The sequence below is a fragment of the Boleophthalmus pectinirostris genome, unplaced genomic scaffold (assembly GCF_026225935.1).
Source record: "Boleophthalmus pectinirostris isolate CB_2022bp ecotype Guang Dong unplaced genomic scaffold, ASM2622593v1 HiC_scaffold_19, whole genome shotgun sequence".
NCBI classification, from domain to species: domain Eukaryota; kingdom Metazoa; phylum Chordata; class Actinopteri; order Gobiiformes; family Gobiidae; genus Boleophthalmus; species Boleophthalmus pectinirostris.
In genome coordinates this window covers 44629176-44647505 of record NW_026571140.1, presented here as the reverse complement: position 1 = coordinate 44647505, position 18330 = coordinate 44629176, and the positions used below count along the sequence as shown (strand labels likewise).

The 18330-nt window shown below is 47.9% G+C and overlaps 1 protein-coding gene across 1 annotated transcript in view; it reads right to left on the bottom strand.

Annotated features, from left to right (window-relative positions):
• Positions 1-9725: 9725 nt before the first annotated feature.
• LOC129409263 (piggyBac transposable element-derived protein 4-like) overlaps positions 9726-18330 on the bottom strand; it is a 13486-nt gene continuing 4881 nt past the window's right edge. Inside the window, exon 3 of the mRNA XM_055154882.1 lies at positions 9726-12087. Within this exon, the coding sequence (XP_055010857.1) occupies positions 10457-12087 (1631 nt within the window). The 3' untranslated portion in view covers positions 9726-10456. The remainder of the gene's footprint in view (positions 12088-18330) is intronic.

The window sequence follows — 18330 nt, the reverse complement described above, 5'->3', positions numbered from 1 at the left end:
AAACCAGGACTAAACCAGGACTAAACCAGGACTGAACAGGACAGGACTAAACCAGGACTAAACCAGGACTAAACCAGGACTGAACCAGGACGAACCAGGACTAAAAACCAGGACTAAACCAGGACTAAACCAGGACTGAAACCAGGACTGAACTGAACCAGGACTGAACCAGGACCAAACCAGGACTAAAACCAAGGACTGAACCAGGACTAAACCAGGACTGAACCAGGAGGACTGAACCAAGACTGAACCAGGACTAAACCAGGACTAAACCAGGACTGAACCAAGACTGAACCAGGACTAAACCAGGACTGAACCAGGACTGAACCAAAACTCACATTTGTACAGAGTAAAACATTACATTTTTTTCTTGTATTACCTTACAGCAAAAAAGCAACACATTACAGTAATTCGTTACTTTTATAACGCGTTACTCTCTCTCCTCCTTCTCTCTCCTCCTTTTCTTCATTAGTGCGACACTCTGAAGGGGGAGCGACTCAGCACAGAGAGCAAAGAGAATAAATGTGTCGTTTTGGGCGAACGGAACATCTTCAAAACAGTGAAAAGATTTATGTCGATTTCAGCACCGCGGACAGCTCCAGCTCCGCCTCAGGACTTTTTATTTTAGTTTAGTTTTTTTTTTTGGCGTTTTTTTTTTTTGGCATCGTCATAATCGTTTTGTACATCTTAAAGATTTTTTTTTACTCCAAGCAGAGATTTACAAACAAACTGAACATGAATATTTGACAGAACGAACATTTCTGACCCAAATGTCTCCCTTTTCTGAGTTTTCACGTGAATTTCCCCGGGACAAAACTCAGGAACGACTCAAGGGACTGAGCGAAAATTTGAGATTCTTTCATTTGGTGATTTTAGAAATTTTTTGAATTTTTTTTTCAGCCAAATCTGAGGCGGCTCGTAGGGGAGGGCGGCTGATTTTATACGGACTGACCCTTTAGTAATTTGCTTTATTCAGAAAAGTAAAAAAAAAAAAAAAAAGTTGTAGGAAAAAAAAAAGTGTTTTTCTGTTTGGAATTCTAATTTTTATTGAACATTAAACCAAGGTTCATTTGTTTCTTATATACTTTAAAACATGCAGTAAAGTGTATTTACCTTGTTGACATGTTTTTAGCTGCAAGCATCTTGAACTTCACCCTTTGACAGTTCTGAAATTTTGCAGCTAGCAGCCGAAATGTCTAAATAACTTTATGCATTGTCAAACTAAGAAGTTAAGGAAACATTAAAGCTCTGGCAGTGGAAATAAATTTCACTTTTGTATTTGGTAACACACATCGCCAAAAAATACAAAATAAATAACCCACGTCGCCAAAAAATAAAAATAAATAAATAACCCACGTCGCCAAAAAATTAAAATAAATAACCCACGTTGCCAAAAAATAAAAATAAATAAATAACCCACGTCACCAAAAAATAAAAATAAAAATAAATAAATAACCCATGTCACCAAAAAAATTAAATAAATAAATAATCCAGGTCACCAAAAAATAAAAATAAAAAACCCACGTCGCCTAAAAATAAAAATAAATAAATAACCCACGTCACCAAAAAATACAAATAAATAAATAACCCACGTTGCCATAAAATACAAATAAATAAATAACCCACGTCGCCAAAAAATAAAAATAAATAAATAACCCATGTCACCAAAAAAATTAAATAAATAAATAATCCAGGTCACCAAAAAATAAAAATAAAAAACCCACGTCGCCTAAAAATAAAAATAAATAAATAACCCACGTCGCCAAAAAATACAAATAAATAAATAACCCAAGTCTCCTAAAAATAAAAATAAATAACCCACATTGCCAAAAACATATAAATAAATAAATAACCCACGTCGCCAAAAAATAAAAATAAAAATAAATAAGTAACCCATGTCACCAAAAAGAATTAAATAAATAAATAATCCAGGTCACCAAAAAATAAAAATAAAAAACCCACGTCGCCTAAAAATAAAAATAAATAAATAACCCACGTTGCCATAAAATACAAATAAATAAATAACCCAAGTCTCCTAAAAATAAAAATAAATAACCCACATTGCCAAAAAAATATAAATAAATAAATAACCCACGTCGCCAAAAAATAAAAATAAAAATAAATAAATAACCCATGTCACCAAAAAAATTAAATAAATAAATAATCCAGGTCACCAAAAAATAAAAATAAAAAACCCACGTCGCCAAAAAATAAAAATAACCCACGTCACCAAAAAATAAAAATAAAATAAATAACGTGATTAATCATGATTAATCACAGGAACTCATGCGATTAATGGTTTTTATTTTTTGCCCACTCCTAATTTTTAACCTGAGAAAATGCAGTGAAATTGGCTGTATTTAATTTATTTTATTTTTTTGTTGATTCTTCAGCTTTTCTCACTCGTTGTCGTGATGTAAAGAGGATTTATCTCAGGAAGAGTCACGTCAGATCAGGTTCAAGTCCTTTAATACATAAAAAAAAACAACGTAAAAACTTCAAAAACAAAGTTCCAAAAGTCTGAGCTCCAAATGAAGCTCATGGAGGCCAGCGCTCACAGCAGACACAGAGGATCACGGCCGGGACCAACCAACGAGCCAATCAGGAGCCAGGCCAACGTCGGGGGGAGGGGCCTCGGGGAAAGACGTCTGATTGGTCGGTTCTTAACGTTCAGATCTGGATTGAGAGAGAAAAAACTCCGAGAGAAAAAGAAAGGGAGAATGAAAGGGAGAGAGAGAAAGAGAGAGAATTTAAAAAGAGGAGGGAGAGAGAATGAAAGAGAGAAAGAAAAACAAAGAAAAAGAAATAAAAAGAGAAGGAGAGAGAAAGAGGGAGAGAGAATGAAAGAGAGAGAGAAAAACAGAGAGAAAGAAAAAGAGAGGGAGAGAGAAATAAAGAGAGAAAGAAAAACAAAGAAAAAGAGGTTGAGAAAGAAAAAGAGAGAAAAGAGAGAGAGAGAAAACAAGAAAGAAAAAGAGAGAAATAAAAAGAGAGATAGAGGGAGAGAGAATGACAGAGAGAGAAAAACAAATAAAAAGAGAGAGAAAGAATGAAAATGAGAGAAATAAAGAGAGGGAGAGAGAGAAAGAGGAGAGAAAAAGAATGAAAGAGAGAAAAACTGAAAAAGAGGGAGAGAGAAATAAAAAGGGAGAGAGAATGACAGAAAGAAAAAGAGAAAAATAAAAAGAGAAGGAAATAAAAAGAGAAAGAGATGAAGATGGAGAGAGTGAGAAGGAGAGGGACAAAAAGAGAGAAAGTCAAACTGTATTTCTTGACATTTTCGTCGCTGTAAACGTTCGTCTGTCGTCTCGAGTTCATTGGCCGTTTTGTTTTTCCCTGTAAACCCGATCCTCTCGTTTGCCGCGCGCGGGCTCGCCTCTCCACAGATCTGACCCGGACCCACTTCCGTTCACAGTCCGTGGTCTGAGGTCGCGGCGTACGGCACACGACTCTGCAGCAGCTTCACGCTCTCACGGAATTCAAAACTTACAAAAAGAAAACGGAGATAAAAAGTCAAAAGTTACATTCGGATTCTGTTAAGTGCATTTTTTTTTTTTTTTTTTTTTTTACAGAATTTCTCCCTAAAATCACGTCTACGTTTCAGACACAGAATATACAGACGAGCACGCACCATTACAGCACGAAACACCGACACAGACGATTCTACAGAGTTTCACCGCTGCACAAAACAAACATCACCAATCTCAGACTTCAGGCCATCGCCCAGTTCACACGGGGAATGAAAAAGTGAGCGTCAAACCTCCATGTTTGTTTTCCCAGTGGGACGTGTCTATTGACAAAGTCGATCTTTTCAAGTCTTTTGAACCATTTCACTTTTGTTTCTGGTTCTAATATTGTCATATTTTAGTTTCAGGATTCGGACGTCGTAATCGTGTGGTTGTTGGATCCAAACAGCGGAAAACGACTCCAGAAATGTGTTTGTGAACTTCATAAATGCAAAAGTGAATCAGATGTGTGTGACTCAAACCTCCGTTCAAACTGTTTCTCTTCCCAACAGAATTGAAAAATAGTGAAAGGTGAAGGTGATGGGCAGGATTGATCCACAGGAAGAACAAAAAGGAAACATTTGTCTGACTTAAGGTTCGTTCACACCAAAGCGTCAAAAAACACCTTGACGTCTCTTTTTGGAGCCTTTACATTTGAGTTTAGACGCCCCCGACGTGCGTCTTTGACTCTGTGGACGAACGAGAGAAAAATACTTGACGTGCGTCCGTTGCCCTGGAAACAAGAGCCCGGTCCTGGTCTTTTCCTGAAACAATGTCAGACCAAACTGAGAGACTTTAGTGTTTTTATGACATAAAACATCAGTGGAGGAAATCGACTCGACGACTGGAGCGAGTTTATATTTATACTCCACTAATGACACTGGATCAGTCCTGGTTTAGTCCTGGTCCGGTCCTGGTCTAGTCCTGGTTTAGTCCTGGTCCAGTTCTGGTGTAGTCCTGGTTTAGTCCTGGTCCAGTTCTGGTGTAGTCCTGGTTTAGTCCTGGTCCAGTTCTGGTGTAGTCCTGGTGTAGTCCTGGTTTAGTCCTGGTCCAGTTCTGGTGTAGTCCTGGTGTAGTCCTGGTCCAGTTCTGGTGTAGTCCTGGTGTAGTCCTGGTCCAGTTCTGGTGTAGTCCTGGTTTAGTCCTGGTCCAGTTCTGGTGTAGTCCTGGTTTAGTCCTGGTTTAGTCTCGGTGTTTGTGGTGTAAATATTTATGTTTCGTTCATGTTTGTGGTTCTGGTTCTGGGGTTTTTCTTCCTGATAATAACGTCGCTGCGTCTCTGGATACTCGTCCCTGATTGGTCGACGCTGTGGGTCTGACGCGAAAAGTTCAGCATTTTCAACTTCTGACGCTGACTCCTTGGACGCGCGTCTAGAGCGTCGACAACAAAACGCTCAAGCCACGTCGACGCCAGATTTCGCGCCGCGCTGACGCCCGAAGACGCGCCGCAAAAACGCAGGACGATTTAGTCGCTCGTCCACATCGACTTTACATAGAAACTGGACACTTTGACGCTTTGGTGTGAACGAACTTTAAGAATCAAAACAAGTTTACAGAGAACATTTTGTATGTGGAGCGACGACAAAACAAAACCCCGTTTGTTAATGTAGAGGAGCAGAAGACAAACAGACTGAGCTGCACTTTCTTGTTCTTGTGGTTTTACACAAACATCACGTCTTGGTCTTTGCAGTGGAAGGTGTTTCTTGGTGAACAGTTGGAGACTTTCACTTTGGTGTCAACTTTTAAAATTCATAAACGAGGTTGAACGAAGGATCAGGATTTTGTTTTGTCGTCGCTCCACATACAAAATGTTCTCTGTAAACTCGGGAGGATTTCTTAAAGTTCGTTCACACCAAAGCGTCAAAGTGTCCAGTTTCTATGTAAAGTCGATGTGGACGAGCGACTAAATCGTCCTGCGTTTTTGCGGCGCGTCTTCGGGCGTCAGCGCGGCGCGAATCTGGCGTCGACGTGGCTTGAGCGTTTTGGCGTCAACGTTCTAGACGCGTGTCCAAGGAGTCAGCGTCAGAAGTTGAAAATGCTGAACTTTTCGCGTCAGACCCACAGCGTCGACCAATCAGGGACGAGTATCCAGAGACGCAGCGACGTTATTATCAGGAAGAAAAACCCCAGAACCAGAACGAGAACCACAAACATGAACGGAGAATAAATATTTACACCACAATCACCGAGACGATCACCAGGACCGGACCAGGACTAAACCAGGACTGATCCAGTGTCATTAGTGGAGTATAAATATAAACTCGCTCCAGTCGTCGAGTCGATTTCCTCCACTGATGTTTTATGTCATAAAAACACTAAAGTCTCTCAGTTTGGTCTGACATTGTTTCAGGAAAAGACCAGGACCGGGCTCTTGTTTCCAGGGCAACGGACGCACGTCAAGTATTTTTCTCTCGTTCGTCCACAGAGTCAAAGACGCACGTCGGGGGCGTCTAAACTCAAATGCAACAGCGTCCAAAAAGAGACGTCAAGGTGTTTTTTGACGCTTTGGTGTGAACGAACCTTAAGTCAGACAAATGTTTCCTTTTTTGTTCTTCCTGTGGATCAATCCTGCCCATCACCTTCACCTTTCACTATTTTTCAATTCTGTTGGGAAGAGAAACAGTTTGAACGGAGGTTTGAGTCACACACATCTGATTCACTTTTGCATTTATGAAGTTCACAAACACATTTCTGGAGTCGTTTTCCGCTGTTTGGATCCAACAACCACACGATTACGACGTCCGAATCCCAAAACTAAAATATGACAATATCAGAAGGTTTGATGATCACTTTTTCACAGGATCATTCCCCGTGTGAACTGGGCGATGACCTGAAGTCTGAGATCGGTGATGCGTGTTTTCTGCTGGAGACTCGGTCAAGCGCTTTTCTCAGGTTATTGCCTTTTAGTTTGGAAAATTCCACAGTACGGCATTAAACCTTTCTATCTCCATGGAGACCAAACCAGGCGCAGTCAGAGCGTCTGTTTTGTTTTTCTGAGCTGTAAAACCTGCGATTGAATAAATGTAAAGTCGAGCCGTTTAATGACACACTGCGGAACATTCCAGGCAGAGCAGTGACATCTCCAAGCAGGTGACGGACCCCCAACGGAAAAGTTACACAGTGCAGCTTTAAGATTCCGTTCTACATTTCTAACACATTTCTAAAAACAACAATGAAAGTGGATTTAAAATGAAAGCACAGCTCATCGGTCGATCCAGAATTCATAAAAATCACAGTTTTGGCGTTAAAAGTAAAAATACAGATTTTCAGCGTCGCCACCGGCAACAGCGTCACAACAGTCAGTTTACAGGAGTAACGCGCTGAGCCGGACGGACACTGTGCGACGTTTTCGATGGTTTCACTCGGCCTCGGCTCAAACTGAACGACCAAATCTCAGGGTTTAAAAGTTCACAGCTCAAGATTCAGGTTCTCACGCCAAACGAACCTCCGTGAAACGCCAAATAACATCCCCTGCATTTGTTTGATTCGGTCACTCAACAGACCAGGCTTTTATTTGAGACCAGGCTTTTATTTGAGACCAGGCTTTTATTTGAGTTCTAATTCCATGGTTTTCTACTTCTGAAACAACAATTCAGGTCGTCATGTGAACGTTCAGTGTGCGCAGGCGGGCCGCGTTTGAGCATCAGTTCGTTCAGTGTGAGAACATGATTCGTGAGCTGTGAACTTTTAAACCCTGGGATTTGGTCGAACAGTTTAAGCTGCGGCCGAGTGACACGATTGCAAATATGGCACAGTGTCCGGCAGAACAGAGCTTCAGACAGAGCAGTGCCTCCTGTTAGCGTCACACCCCCAGAGGACGTGGGTGACGTCAGCGGTAAAAGCTCAAAATAAAGGAGAAATTTTTCCACAGCGTAAAAACCTGAATCTAAAACCCACAGTAGTTTTACAGGAAATGCCCTTAAATGAAACGTCACACAAAAGAACAAAATAAACCAAAAAAATTTAAAAAAACAACACAAATCTGAACCTCGGCGCGTCGGTTTTACATTTAACTAAATTTAAAAGTGTCCAAACAAAACGGGGAAGGTGCGTTCTTAGGAATAACTTAAAACTATAATAATTCTTTAGGTTTCAGCGTCAGAATAAATTATAAAAAAAAAATAATAATAACATTTAAAATAATTTCAGCATAAAGGGTTTTTTCAGCTTTCGGGGAATTCCTGATTTAATTTTTACAATCATTTAAATAAACCATTTCTTATTTCTGTCACTAGTGCCCTGAGAAAACGCACAGACAGTTTGAACTACACTGCCCATCATGCACTGCGGCTTATAGCACCAACTTGGCCCCGCCCCCGCAGAAAACAACACCGCGAGAGAAGCAGACAGGGAGGGACCTGACACACACGGGGAGGGACCTGACACACACATGGGGGGAGGGACCTGACACACACACGGGGAGGGAGGACCTGACACACACACGGGGGGAGGGACCTGACACACACACGGGGAGGGACCTGACACACACACGGGGAGGGACCTGACACACACACATGGGGGGAGGGACCTGACACACACACGGGGAGGGACCTGACACACACACGGGGAGGGACCTGACACACACACGGGGGGAGGGACCTGACACACACATGGGGGGAGGGACCTGACACACACGGGGGGAGGGCACCTGACACACACGGGGAGGGACCTGACACACACGGGGGGAGGGCACCTGACACACAGGGAGGGTCCCTGACACACACGGGGGGAGGGGCACCTGACACACACGGGGGGAGGGCCCCTGACACACACACGGGGAGGGTCCCTGACACACACGGGGGGAGGGCCCCTGACACACACACGGGGAGGGCACCTGACACATACGGGGGGAGGGCACCTGACACACACACGGGGAGGGCACCTGACACACACGGGGGGAGGGACCTGACACACACACGGGGGGAGGGACCTGACACACACACGGGGAGGGACCTGACACACACACGGGGGGAGGGACCTGACACACACATGGGGGGAGGGACCTGACACACACGGGGGAGGGACCTGACACACACACGGGGAGGGACCTGACACACACACGGGGGAGGGACCTGACACACACACGGGGAGGGGACCTGACACACACACACGGGGGGAGGGACCTGACACACACACTGGGGGGAGGGACCTGACACACACATGGGGGGAGGGACCTGACACACACGGGGGGAGGGCACCTGACACACGGGGAGGGACCTGACACACACGGGGGGAGGGCACCTGACACACGGGGAGGGTCCCTGACACACACGGGGGGAGGGCACCTGACACACACACGGGGGGAGGGCCCCTGACACACACACGGGGAGGGTCCCTGACACACACGGGGGGAGGGCCCCTGACACACACACGGGGAGGGCACCTGACACATACGGGGGGAAGGCACCTGACACACACACGGGGAGGGCACCTGACACACACACGGGGGGAGGGCACCTGACACACACACGGGGAGGGCACCTGACACACATGGGGGGAGGGCACCTGACACACACACGGGGGGAGGGACCTGACACACACGGGGGGAGGGCCCCTGACACACACACGGGGAGGGTCCCTGACACACACGGGGGGAGGGCCCCTGACACACACACGGGGGAGGGCACCTGACACACACGGGGGGAGGGCACCTGACACACACACGGGGGGAGGGGCCTGACACACACACGGGGAGGGCCCCTGACACACACACGGGGAGGGTCCCTGACACACACGGGGGGAGGGCCCCCTGACACACACGGGGGGAGGGCACCTGACACACAGGTGGGGGGAGAGCCTGACACACACACGAGGAGGGCCCCTGACACACACAGGGGGAGGGCACCTGACACACACACGGGGAGGGCACCTGACACACATGGGGGGAGGGCCCCTGACACACACGGGGGGAGGGCCCCTGACACACACACGGGGAGGGCACCTGACACACACACGGGGAGGACACCTGACACACACACGGGGAGGACACCTGACACACACGGGGGAGGGCCCCTGACACACACACGGGGGAGGGCACCTGACACACACGGGGGAGGGCACCTGACACACACGGGGGAGGGCACCTGACACACACGGGGGGAGGACACCTGACACACACGGGGGAGGGCCCCTGACACACACGGGGGGAGGGCCCCTGACACACACGGGGGGAGGGCACCTGACACACACGGGGGAGGGCACCTGACACACACGGGGGGAGGGCACCTGACACACACGGGGGGAGGGCACCTGACACAGAGGTAGAGTTTTCAGAATCGTGCCGGTGTCGGTTCGGAAACAGAGTAAAACTCGTTTTTTCTGAGTGACCCGTGGTGACCTGGTGGACCTGAGCAGGTTCCTCGGGTCACACACAGGAAAATAAACAAAGAAAACGTGTGTGTGGAACATGGAGGAGAAACAAGAGACAGAAGATCGTGCCGTGGTCAGAGGACAAGAACAAATATGTGCTGTGTCCGTGTTCGACCTCTGAGGTTCATCTTTGGACTGGACTTCAATGCCGCCGAATCCACAGCAGATGTTCCTCCACAGCAGATGTTCCTCCACAGCAGATGTTCCTCCACAGCAGATGTTCCTCCACAGCAGATGTTCCTCCACAGCAGATGTTCCTCCACAGCAGATGTTTCAGAGCAGCTGAAATCATTATTTGTCTGAGTCCAAACTCTCGCTGGTGTTGATGGTTTGATCCATGATTGTTCTTTTTCTTGCTGTGACGTCCGCTTTTGTACGGCCTTGTGTTTTTTTTGTTTGTTTCTTTTTTTTTTCTTTTTGGTGGCAAATCCTCTGTGGACGACACATCGTGGCTTCATTTAAACAGTTTGAAGGCAAATGTTATTAGGTTCTTTTTTCAGACCAAGAGTTTGTTTTCAGACCTGACAGTTTGCTTCTGCTCCCTGCGCTCTTCTGAGCACCTGACAGTCTCAGTCTCAGTTCTAGGAGGCGATGTGGTTGCGGCGGTGGAACTCGCGGTAGCAGTTCCTGGAGCTGTTGAAGCACATGGTCTTGAGGCAGACGGAGCAGTAGACCTGAGTTTTACTTCCGCACATGACACAGGTCCTCCTCCCCGTGGTGCCCCTCATCCGCGACGGGACGCCTTTGAGCTGCTCCGCGAACGCCGCCGGCAGATGCCCCAGGTGCACCAGCCCGAAGTCCGGCTCGCTTCCGGTGTCCGTGGCGATGGGCGGATCTGCAGAGGGGCGGGGGAGCTGGACGGGCGTCGCCGCCTGGTACGTGGCGATGAGTCTCCGGTTTGGCGTCGACCCGATGTCGGCCAGCTCCAAAATGAGCGCTTCACGAAAGGCCTTCTGCGTGAGCGGCGTTTGGCGGTGCATGGCGCTGAGCTGGCGGTGCAGAATAAACGCGTTGACGGCGGCGATGTCGATGAAGTGGTAGAACAGCGTTTTGTACCACTTTTTTGTTTTGTGCACCACGTTGTACGAATTTATGAGCGCATCAGATAAATCGACTCCGCCCATGTGCCGGTTGTAATCTTTGACACAGTCGGGGACGAGCACCTGTCTCTCCGCCCAGCGCCCCTGCTCGTTTTTCACCTTCCGTTTGACGAATTCTTTGGCGCTGGCCTTGTGCATCGTGGAGCAGATCGTGACTTCTCGCGCATCGAACCATTTCACGAACAGCAGGTCCTTCTGTCGCAGCCATCGGATGGTTCCGCGCGCAGCCTTCGGGGGCATTTTATTCCTCGTCGCTTTCGGATAATCTCGTAAAGTCGAGCGGATGGTGCCACAGGCGGAGATCTTGCGTTTGAGAAGGTGTCTGAAGAGCGTTGGACTCGTGTAGTAGTTGTCCACATAGAGTTTGTATCCCGTTCCTAATTTCGTGGAGTTGAGTAAACGCATCACGACGTCGTAGCTTTGCCCATTTCCCGACGGTTCTCCGACTTTTCCATCGTAAATGAAAAAGTTGACGGTGTAACCGCTCGAATCCGCCAACACGAACAGCTTGAAGCCCCATTTCGTGGGTTTGTTTTTGACATACTGCTTGAAGCCGATCCGGGCTTTACTCGCGACCATCCTTTCGTCGATGGAGATGTGCTGTTTGGGGTGGTAGTACGTCTGACACGCCTCCAAAATCTGTTTGTAAAGAGGACGCACTTTGCACAGTTTATCGTAATCTTGGGTCCCCTTTTTGAGCTCGTTCTCAGCTTCCACGTCGGGATGGTTCATGTGCAAACAGCGAGAAATGTCGTTAAAACGTTGTCGGTTCATGGTGCTGGAGGGAAAAGGCAGCGTGTACAGACGTGTGCTCCTCCAGTAGTCCAGGAGCGTTTTGAGAGGGACCACGCCCATGTACAGGACCAGGGCGATGTACGAGAACATGTCTTTGGACGTGACGGCGGCGAAGTTGGCGTTGGCGCGTTTTCCGTACGAGTTCGTGTTTTGGATGAGGGACGTGATGACCTCGGAGGAGAAGAAGAGCTGGAAGAGTTCGCGGGGAGAGTACGAGGAGGTGACGCTGAGCTGCGGGCCCACGATACGAGAAGGTCTGAACTTCAGCTCCTCGGGGTCGGTGTCCTCCTCCTCAATGTTACGCCAGCGAGCGCCACCTGCAGGACGGGAAGGGGAATGCACGTGAGAACAAACCAAAAACACATCGGCTCTTCTCTGCTCATCTTTATGGTTTACTGAGAGGATTCTGTTCAAAGTTCACGTTTCAAACACGTCCAGAATAAAAAAATAATCACACAGTTTGGACTTGGATCTAAACGAGAAGTGCAGAGTCTGATCTTTGAACACGCAAGAGACTCAGAACCACTGGAGACAGGAAACATCTGACGTCATCGCACACTAGAGTTGCCCGGGAGGATGACATGACAAAAAATAATATTTTAATTGAAACGAGTGTCATTGTACAGTCTGTGCGTGTAGTTTAGTAGTAAGAAGGTTAAAAAATAGCCTAGTCGGAAAACAAATAAGAACGTGAATACTGTATTTTCCGGGCTATTGGGCGAGTGCCTAATTGCCCGGAAAGTATGGTATGCACGTTGAGCTAATTTTGTAATGAATGAGCTATAAAGTTTGCATGTTTATCGAGGCTCCTCAGTTTGTTTGCTATATGATTGTTCTAAAATCTAAAATCAATCGGCGGATGAAAAACTGGTCAAAACCTTGGGTGCAAATGGACAGTGGGCGGATGATGAGGTTTGTGTCGCAGTTGCGTATGAAAAAATAGCCCATCCACGCATCTCTGTTGTACACAGATCCCTCTGTGGTCTCTGCGATCGGACATTTAAAATCTCATCAGATTTCCACCTTTAAAAATCCTTGAGTGTGTCAAGACTTTTACTCAAAATTATAGAATGATAAAAACCTGTAACACATGTTTGAACGGCAAGTTTAACCTTTATTCCACGTTTGAAGTGATCCAGATGATTCTAGTGAAGGTGTGTGGAGTTTAAAAACACAGTGGAGCACTTCCTGCATCACCACATGATGAAATCACAAGGTGGAACAGAGTGTGAACAGAATGAAAAAAAATGCAACTCTAGGTCTGTTTATGGTGAGGACAGAGCTCAGAAAATAGAGTCTTACGGGCCTTTGAACTACAGGAATAATTGGAACCGCAAGCAGAGATAAAGGGTCCTCCAAAGTGCTGTATAAGTAGCGGGTGTGGGGGCGGGCTCTGGAGCGATGATTGACAGCCGAACAACAGCCACAACAATCAACACGGCATGGACTTCAGAACAGAGTGGACATTTGTGTTCAGATCACAGTGTTTCTTTTTTCTCCAGACACGGCAGGACATGGCGACGCCCGGTGGTGCAAGGTGATGCCAGGTGGGGGCGGGGCTGAGAGGGGCTCCTCATGTCCCGCCCATAGACGCCAGTGTTTGCGCTCGTCACATCATAACCTGCGTCTGACTCATCGGCGCCGTCAGTCCGACCCCAAAACTCAAACGTCGTGGTCGTAGTTGATCCTAAATTCGCCGACAGACACGACTCTGACCCAAACGTCACATTTTTAACAAATTTGCACAAAAATGCCAAAATAAGTCCAGAGAAAGAGACACGCTTCTGTTTTAGACACATTTACACACAGAATGAAGAAAAAAAATGTGATTTTGGTGTTTATTGGCTCTTTCAAATTAAAAATAGGGCCCAATATGGGCACTTGAGACATATCGGCTCTCGGCCTGAATCTTGCCGATCTGGGCCGATATTCCACGTGGGCAGGTTCTACCTCCTTATAAAGCTCAGACTTTTTATTCTGTCCATTTCATCCACTTTACAGACAGATAAACGTCCTGATATGTGACGCTGCATCAGGGTTTATCTGTGGAGTCATTTGTCTGTGACGCACCTCCACAGTCACGTCACATGACTCACTGTTCTTGTTTACACCTGCAGCTGCTGCAACATGCTGCTTTATATTATATTTACGGACAATGATTCTGAGTCAGGATTAAGGCCACATTTACACTGAAATGTATCACAGTCTCTCCATATCGGAAACGATCTGGGTCCACACACATCGATTCTGTGTCCACAAGTTTTCTCTCTCCATTCAGCTTTGACACATTTGTTTATGTTTTACAGAAACTAAATTTAAAACCACACGACTCATTTGCATAAACTAATGTGTGTGATAAAAAACTGTTGTTTCTTGTGTCTGATGTGGTTCAATTTGTGTTGGACTAAAGAACACAGAGACTCAGTGGAATATGAGTGTTCTCTCTGTGACAGAGGGGTGTTCTCTCTGTGTCAGAGGGGTGTTCTCTCTCTGTGTCAGAGGGGTGTTCTCTCTGTGTCAGAGGGGTGTTCTCTCTCTGTGACAGAGGGGTGTTCTCTCTGTGACAGAGGGGTGTTCTCTCTGTGTGTCAGAGGGGTGTTCTCTCTGTGTCAGAGGGGTGTTCTCTCTGTGTCAGAGGGGTGTTCTCTCTGTGTCAGAGGGGTGTTCTCTCTGTGTCAGAGGGGGGTGTTCTCTCTGTGTCAGAGGGGTGTTCTCTCTGTGTGACAGAGGGGTGTTCTCTCTCTCTGTGTCAGAGGGTGTTCTCTCTGTGTCAGAGGGGTGTTCTCTCTGTGACAGAGGGGGTGTTCTCTCTCTGTGTCAGAGGGGTGTTTCTCTCTGTGTGACAGAGGGGTGTTCTCTCTGTGTGACAGAGGGGTGTTCTCTCTCTGTGACAGAGGGGTGTTCTCTCTCTGTGACAGAGGGGTGTTCTCTCTCTGTGACAGAGGGGTGTTCTCTCTCTGTGTGACAGAGGGGTGTTCTCTTGTGTCAGAGGGTGTTCTCTCTGTGTGAGGGGTGTTCTCTCTGTGTGACAGAGGGGTGTTCTCTCTGTGTGACAGAGGGGTGTTCTCTCTGTGACAGAGGGGTGTTCTCTCTGTGACAGAGGGGTGTTCTCTCTCTGTGTGACAGAGGGGTGTTCTCTCTGTGTCAGAGGGGTGTTCTCTCTGTGACAGAGGGGTGTTCTCTCTGTGTCAGAGGGGTGTTCTCTCTCTGTGTCAGAGGGGTGTTTCTCTCTGTGACAGAGGGGTGTTCTCTCTGTGTGACAGAGGGGTGTTCTCTCTGTGTCAGAGGGGTGTTCTCTCTGTGTCAGAGGGGTGTTCTCTCTGTGTCAGAGGGGTGTTCTCTCTCTGTGACAGAGGGTGTTCTCTCTGTGTCTCTCTGTGTCAGAGGGGTGTTCTCTCTGTGACAGAGGGGTGTTCTCTCTCTGTGTCAGAGGGGTGTTCTCTTGTGTCAGAGGGGTGTTCTCTCTGTGTCAGAGGGGTGTTCTCTCTGTGACAGAGGGGTGTTCTCTCTGTGTCAGAGGGGTGTTCTCTCTGTGACAGAGGGTGTTCTCTCTGTGACAGAGGGGTGTTCTCTCTGTGTCTGTGACAGAGGGTGTTCTCTCTGTGTCAGAGGGGTGTTCTCTCTCTGTGTCAGAGGGGTGTTTCTCTCTGTGTCAGAGGGGTGTTCTCTCTGTGTCAGAGGGGTGTTCTCTCTGTGACAGAGGGGTGTTCTCTCTGTGTCAGAGGGGTGTTCTCTCTGTGTCAGAGGGGTGTTCTCTCTGTGACAGAGGGGTGTTCTCTCTGTGTCAGAGGGGTGTTCTCTCTGTGTCAGAGGGGTGTTCTCTCTGTGACAGAGGGGTGTTCTCTCTGTGTGACAGAGGGGTGTTCTCTCTGTGTCAGAGGGGTGTTCTCTCTGTGTCAGAGGGGTGTTCTCTCTGTGTCAGAGGGGTGTTCTCTCTGTGTGACAGAGGGGTGTTCTCTCTGTGTCAGAGGGGTGTTCTCTCTGTGTTCTCTCAGAGGGGTGTTCTCTCTCTGTGACAGAGGGGTGTTCTCTCTCTGTGTCAGAGGGGTGTTCTCTCTGTGTCAGAGGGGTGTTCTCTCTGTGACAGAGGGGTGTTCTCTCTGTGTGTCAGAGGGGTGTTCTCTCTGTGTGACAGAGGGGTGTTCTCTCTGTGACAGAGGGGTGTTCTCTCTCTGTGTCAGAGGGGTGTTCTCTCTGTGTCAGAGGGGTGTTCTCTCTGTGACAGAGGGGTGTTCTCTCTCTGTGACAGAGGGGTGTTCTCTCTGTGACAGAGGGGTGTTCTCTCTCTGTGACAGAGGGGTGTTCTCTCTGTGTCAGAGGGTGTTCTCTCTGTGACAGAGGGGTGTTCTCTCTCTGTGTCAGAGGGGTGTTCTCTCTGTGTCAGAGGGGTGTTCTCTCTGTGACAGAGGGTGTTCTCTCTGTGTCAGAGGGGTGTTCTCTCTCTGTGTGACAGAGGGGTGTTCTCTCTCTGTGACAGAGGGGTGTTCTCTCTCTGTGACAGAGGGGTGTTCTCTCTGTGACAGAGGGGTGTTCTCTCTCTGTGTCAGAGGGGTGTTCTCTCTCTGTGTGACAGAGGGGTGTTCTCTCTGTGTCAGAGGGGTGTTCTCTCTGTGTGACAGAGGGTGTTTCTCTCTGTGTGACAGAGGGGTGTTCTCTGTGTGACAGAGGGGTGTTCTCTCTGTGACAGAGGGGTGTTCTCTCTGTGACAGAGGGGTGTTCTCTCTGTGTGACAGAGGGGTGTTCTCTCTGTGTCAGAGGGGTGTTCTCTCTGTGACAGAGGGGTGTTCTCTCTGTGACAGAGGGGTGTTCTCTCTCTGTGTGACAGAGGGGTGTTCTCTCTGTGTCAGAGGGGTGTTCTCTCTGTGACAGAGGGGTGTTCTCTCTGTGTCAGAGGGGTGTTCTCTCTGTGTGACAGAGGGGTGTTCTCTCTGTGTGACAGAGGGGTGTTCTCTCTGTGTCAGAGGGGTGTTCTCTCTGTGTCAGAGGGGTGTTCTCTCTCTGTGACAGAGGGGTGTTCTCTCTCTGTGTGACAGAGGGGTGTTCTCTCTGTGACAGAGGGGTGTTCTCTCTCTGTGTCAGAGGGGTGTTCTCTCTCTGTGTCAGAGGGGTGTTCTCTCTCTGTGTCAGAGGGGTGTTCTCTCTCTGTGTCAGAGGGGTGTTCTCTCTGTGTCAGAGGGGTGTTCTCTCTGTGTCAGAGGGGTGTTCTCTCTGTGTCAGAGGGGTGTTCTCTCTGTGACAGAGGGGTGTTCTCTCTCTGTGTCAGAGGGGTGTTCTCTCTGTGACAGAGGGGTGTCTCTCTCTGTGTGACAGAGGGGTGTTCTCTCTGTGACAGAGGGGTGTTCTCTCTGTGACAGAGGGGTGTTTCTCTCTGTGACAGAGGGGTGTTCTCTCTGTGACAGAGGGGTGTGTCTTCTCTCTGTGACAGAGGGGTGTTCTCTCTGTGTCAGAGGGGTGTTCTCTCTGTGACAGAGGGGTGTTCTCTCTCTGTGTCAGAGGGGTGTTCTCTCTCTGTGACAGAGGGGTGTTCTCTCTCTGTGACAGAGGGGTGTTCTCTCTCTGTGACAGAGGGGTGTTCTCTCTCTGTGACAGAGGGGTGTTCTCTCTGTGTCAGAGGGGTGTTCTCTCTGTGTCAGAGGGGTGTTCTCTCTCTGTGACAGAGGGGTGTTCTCTCTCTGTGACAGAGGGGTGTTCTCTCTGTGACAGAGGGGTGTTTCTCTCTGTGTGACAGAGGGGTGTCTCTCAGAGGGGTGTTCTCTCTGTGACAGAGGGGTGTTCTCTCTGTGTCAGAGGGGTGTTCTCTCTGTGTCAGAGGGGTGTTCTCTCTGTGACAGAGGGGTGTTTCTCTCAGGGGTGTTCTCTCAGAGGGGTGTTCTCTCTGTGTCAGAGGGGTGTTCTCTCTGTGTGACAGAGGGATGTTCTGCTGATGTTCAGTCTGTTCTGTGTTTCTGTTGTGTTGTTGGTTCATGTGAAACTTTTCACACATTATACGTGTGCAGGTGGTGCACACAGACACATGTTTATGTGAATGGACACATATTGTGTGTCTTAGGCTACGTTCAGTCTGCAGGTTTAACGCTCAATTCCGATTTTTTTGTGAAATCTGATGTTTTTTCGAGGTCGTTCACATTTCCAGTTAAATGTGACTTGTGTGTGACTCCAGTGTGAACATTAAACGGTCCAAAAGTGTCCCACATGTGACACTGGAGACACGACGACGTCAACCGCAGCGAGCGTCTCTGTGTTTACACCTGGAGATTTTAAAGTTCCTCTCGTACTGGAGCCACAACATGAACAACTGACTTGTTTTAAGGAGGAGATTGAGAAGGAGAAGGACCAGGTTTTTGGTGGTGGTGTTTTGTGGTGAGTGGAGATGTGCTTCACTTCAGTCACATGGATCATGAACAGTTTTCTCCTACTTCAGTGCAGAATAGTGACGTTTGTGTCTTGTTGATGACGTGTAGGTGGATGAATGTGACCTGACCGTTCACACTCAAGTCACATGTTAAAGATCAGATATGGATCAGTTTCAGGAGCACAGATCCAAGTGTCCTGGTCACATG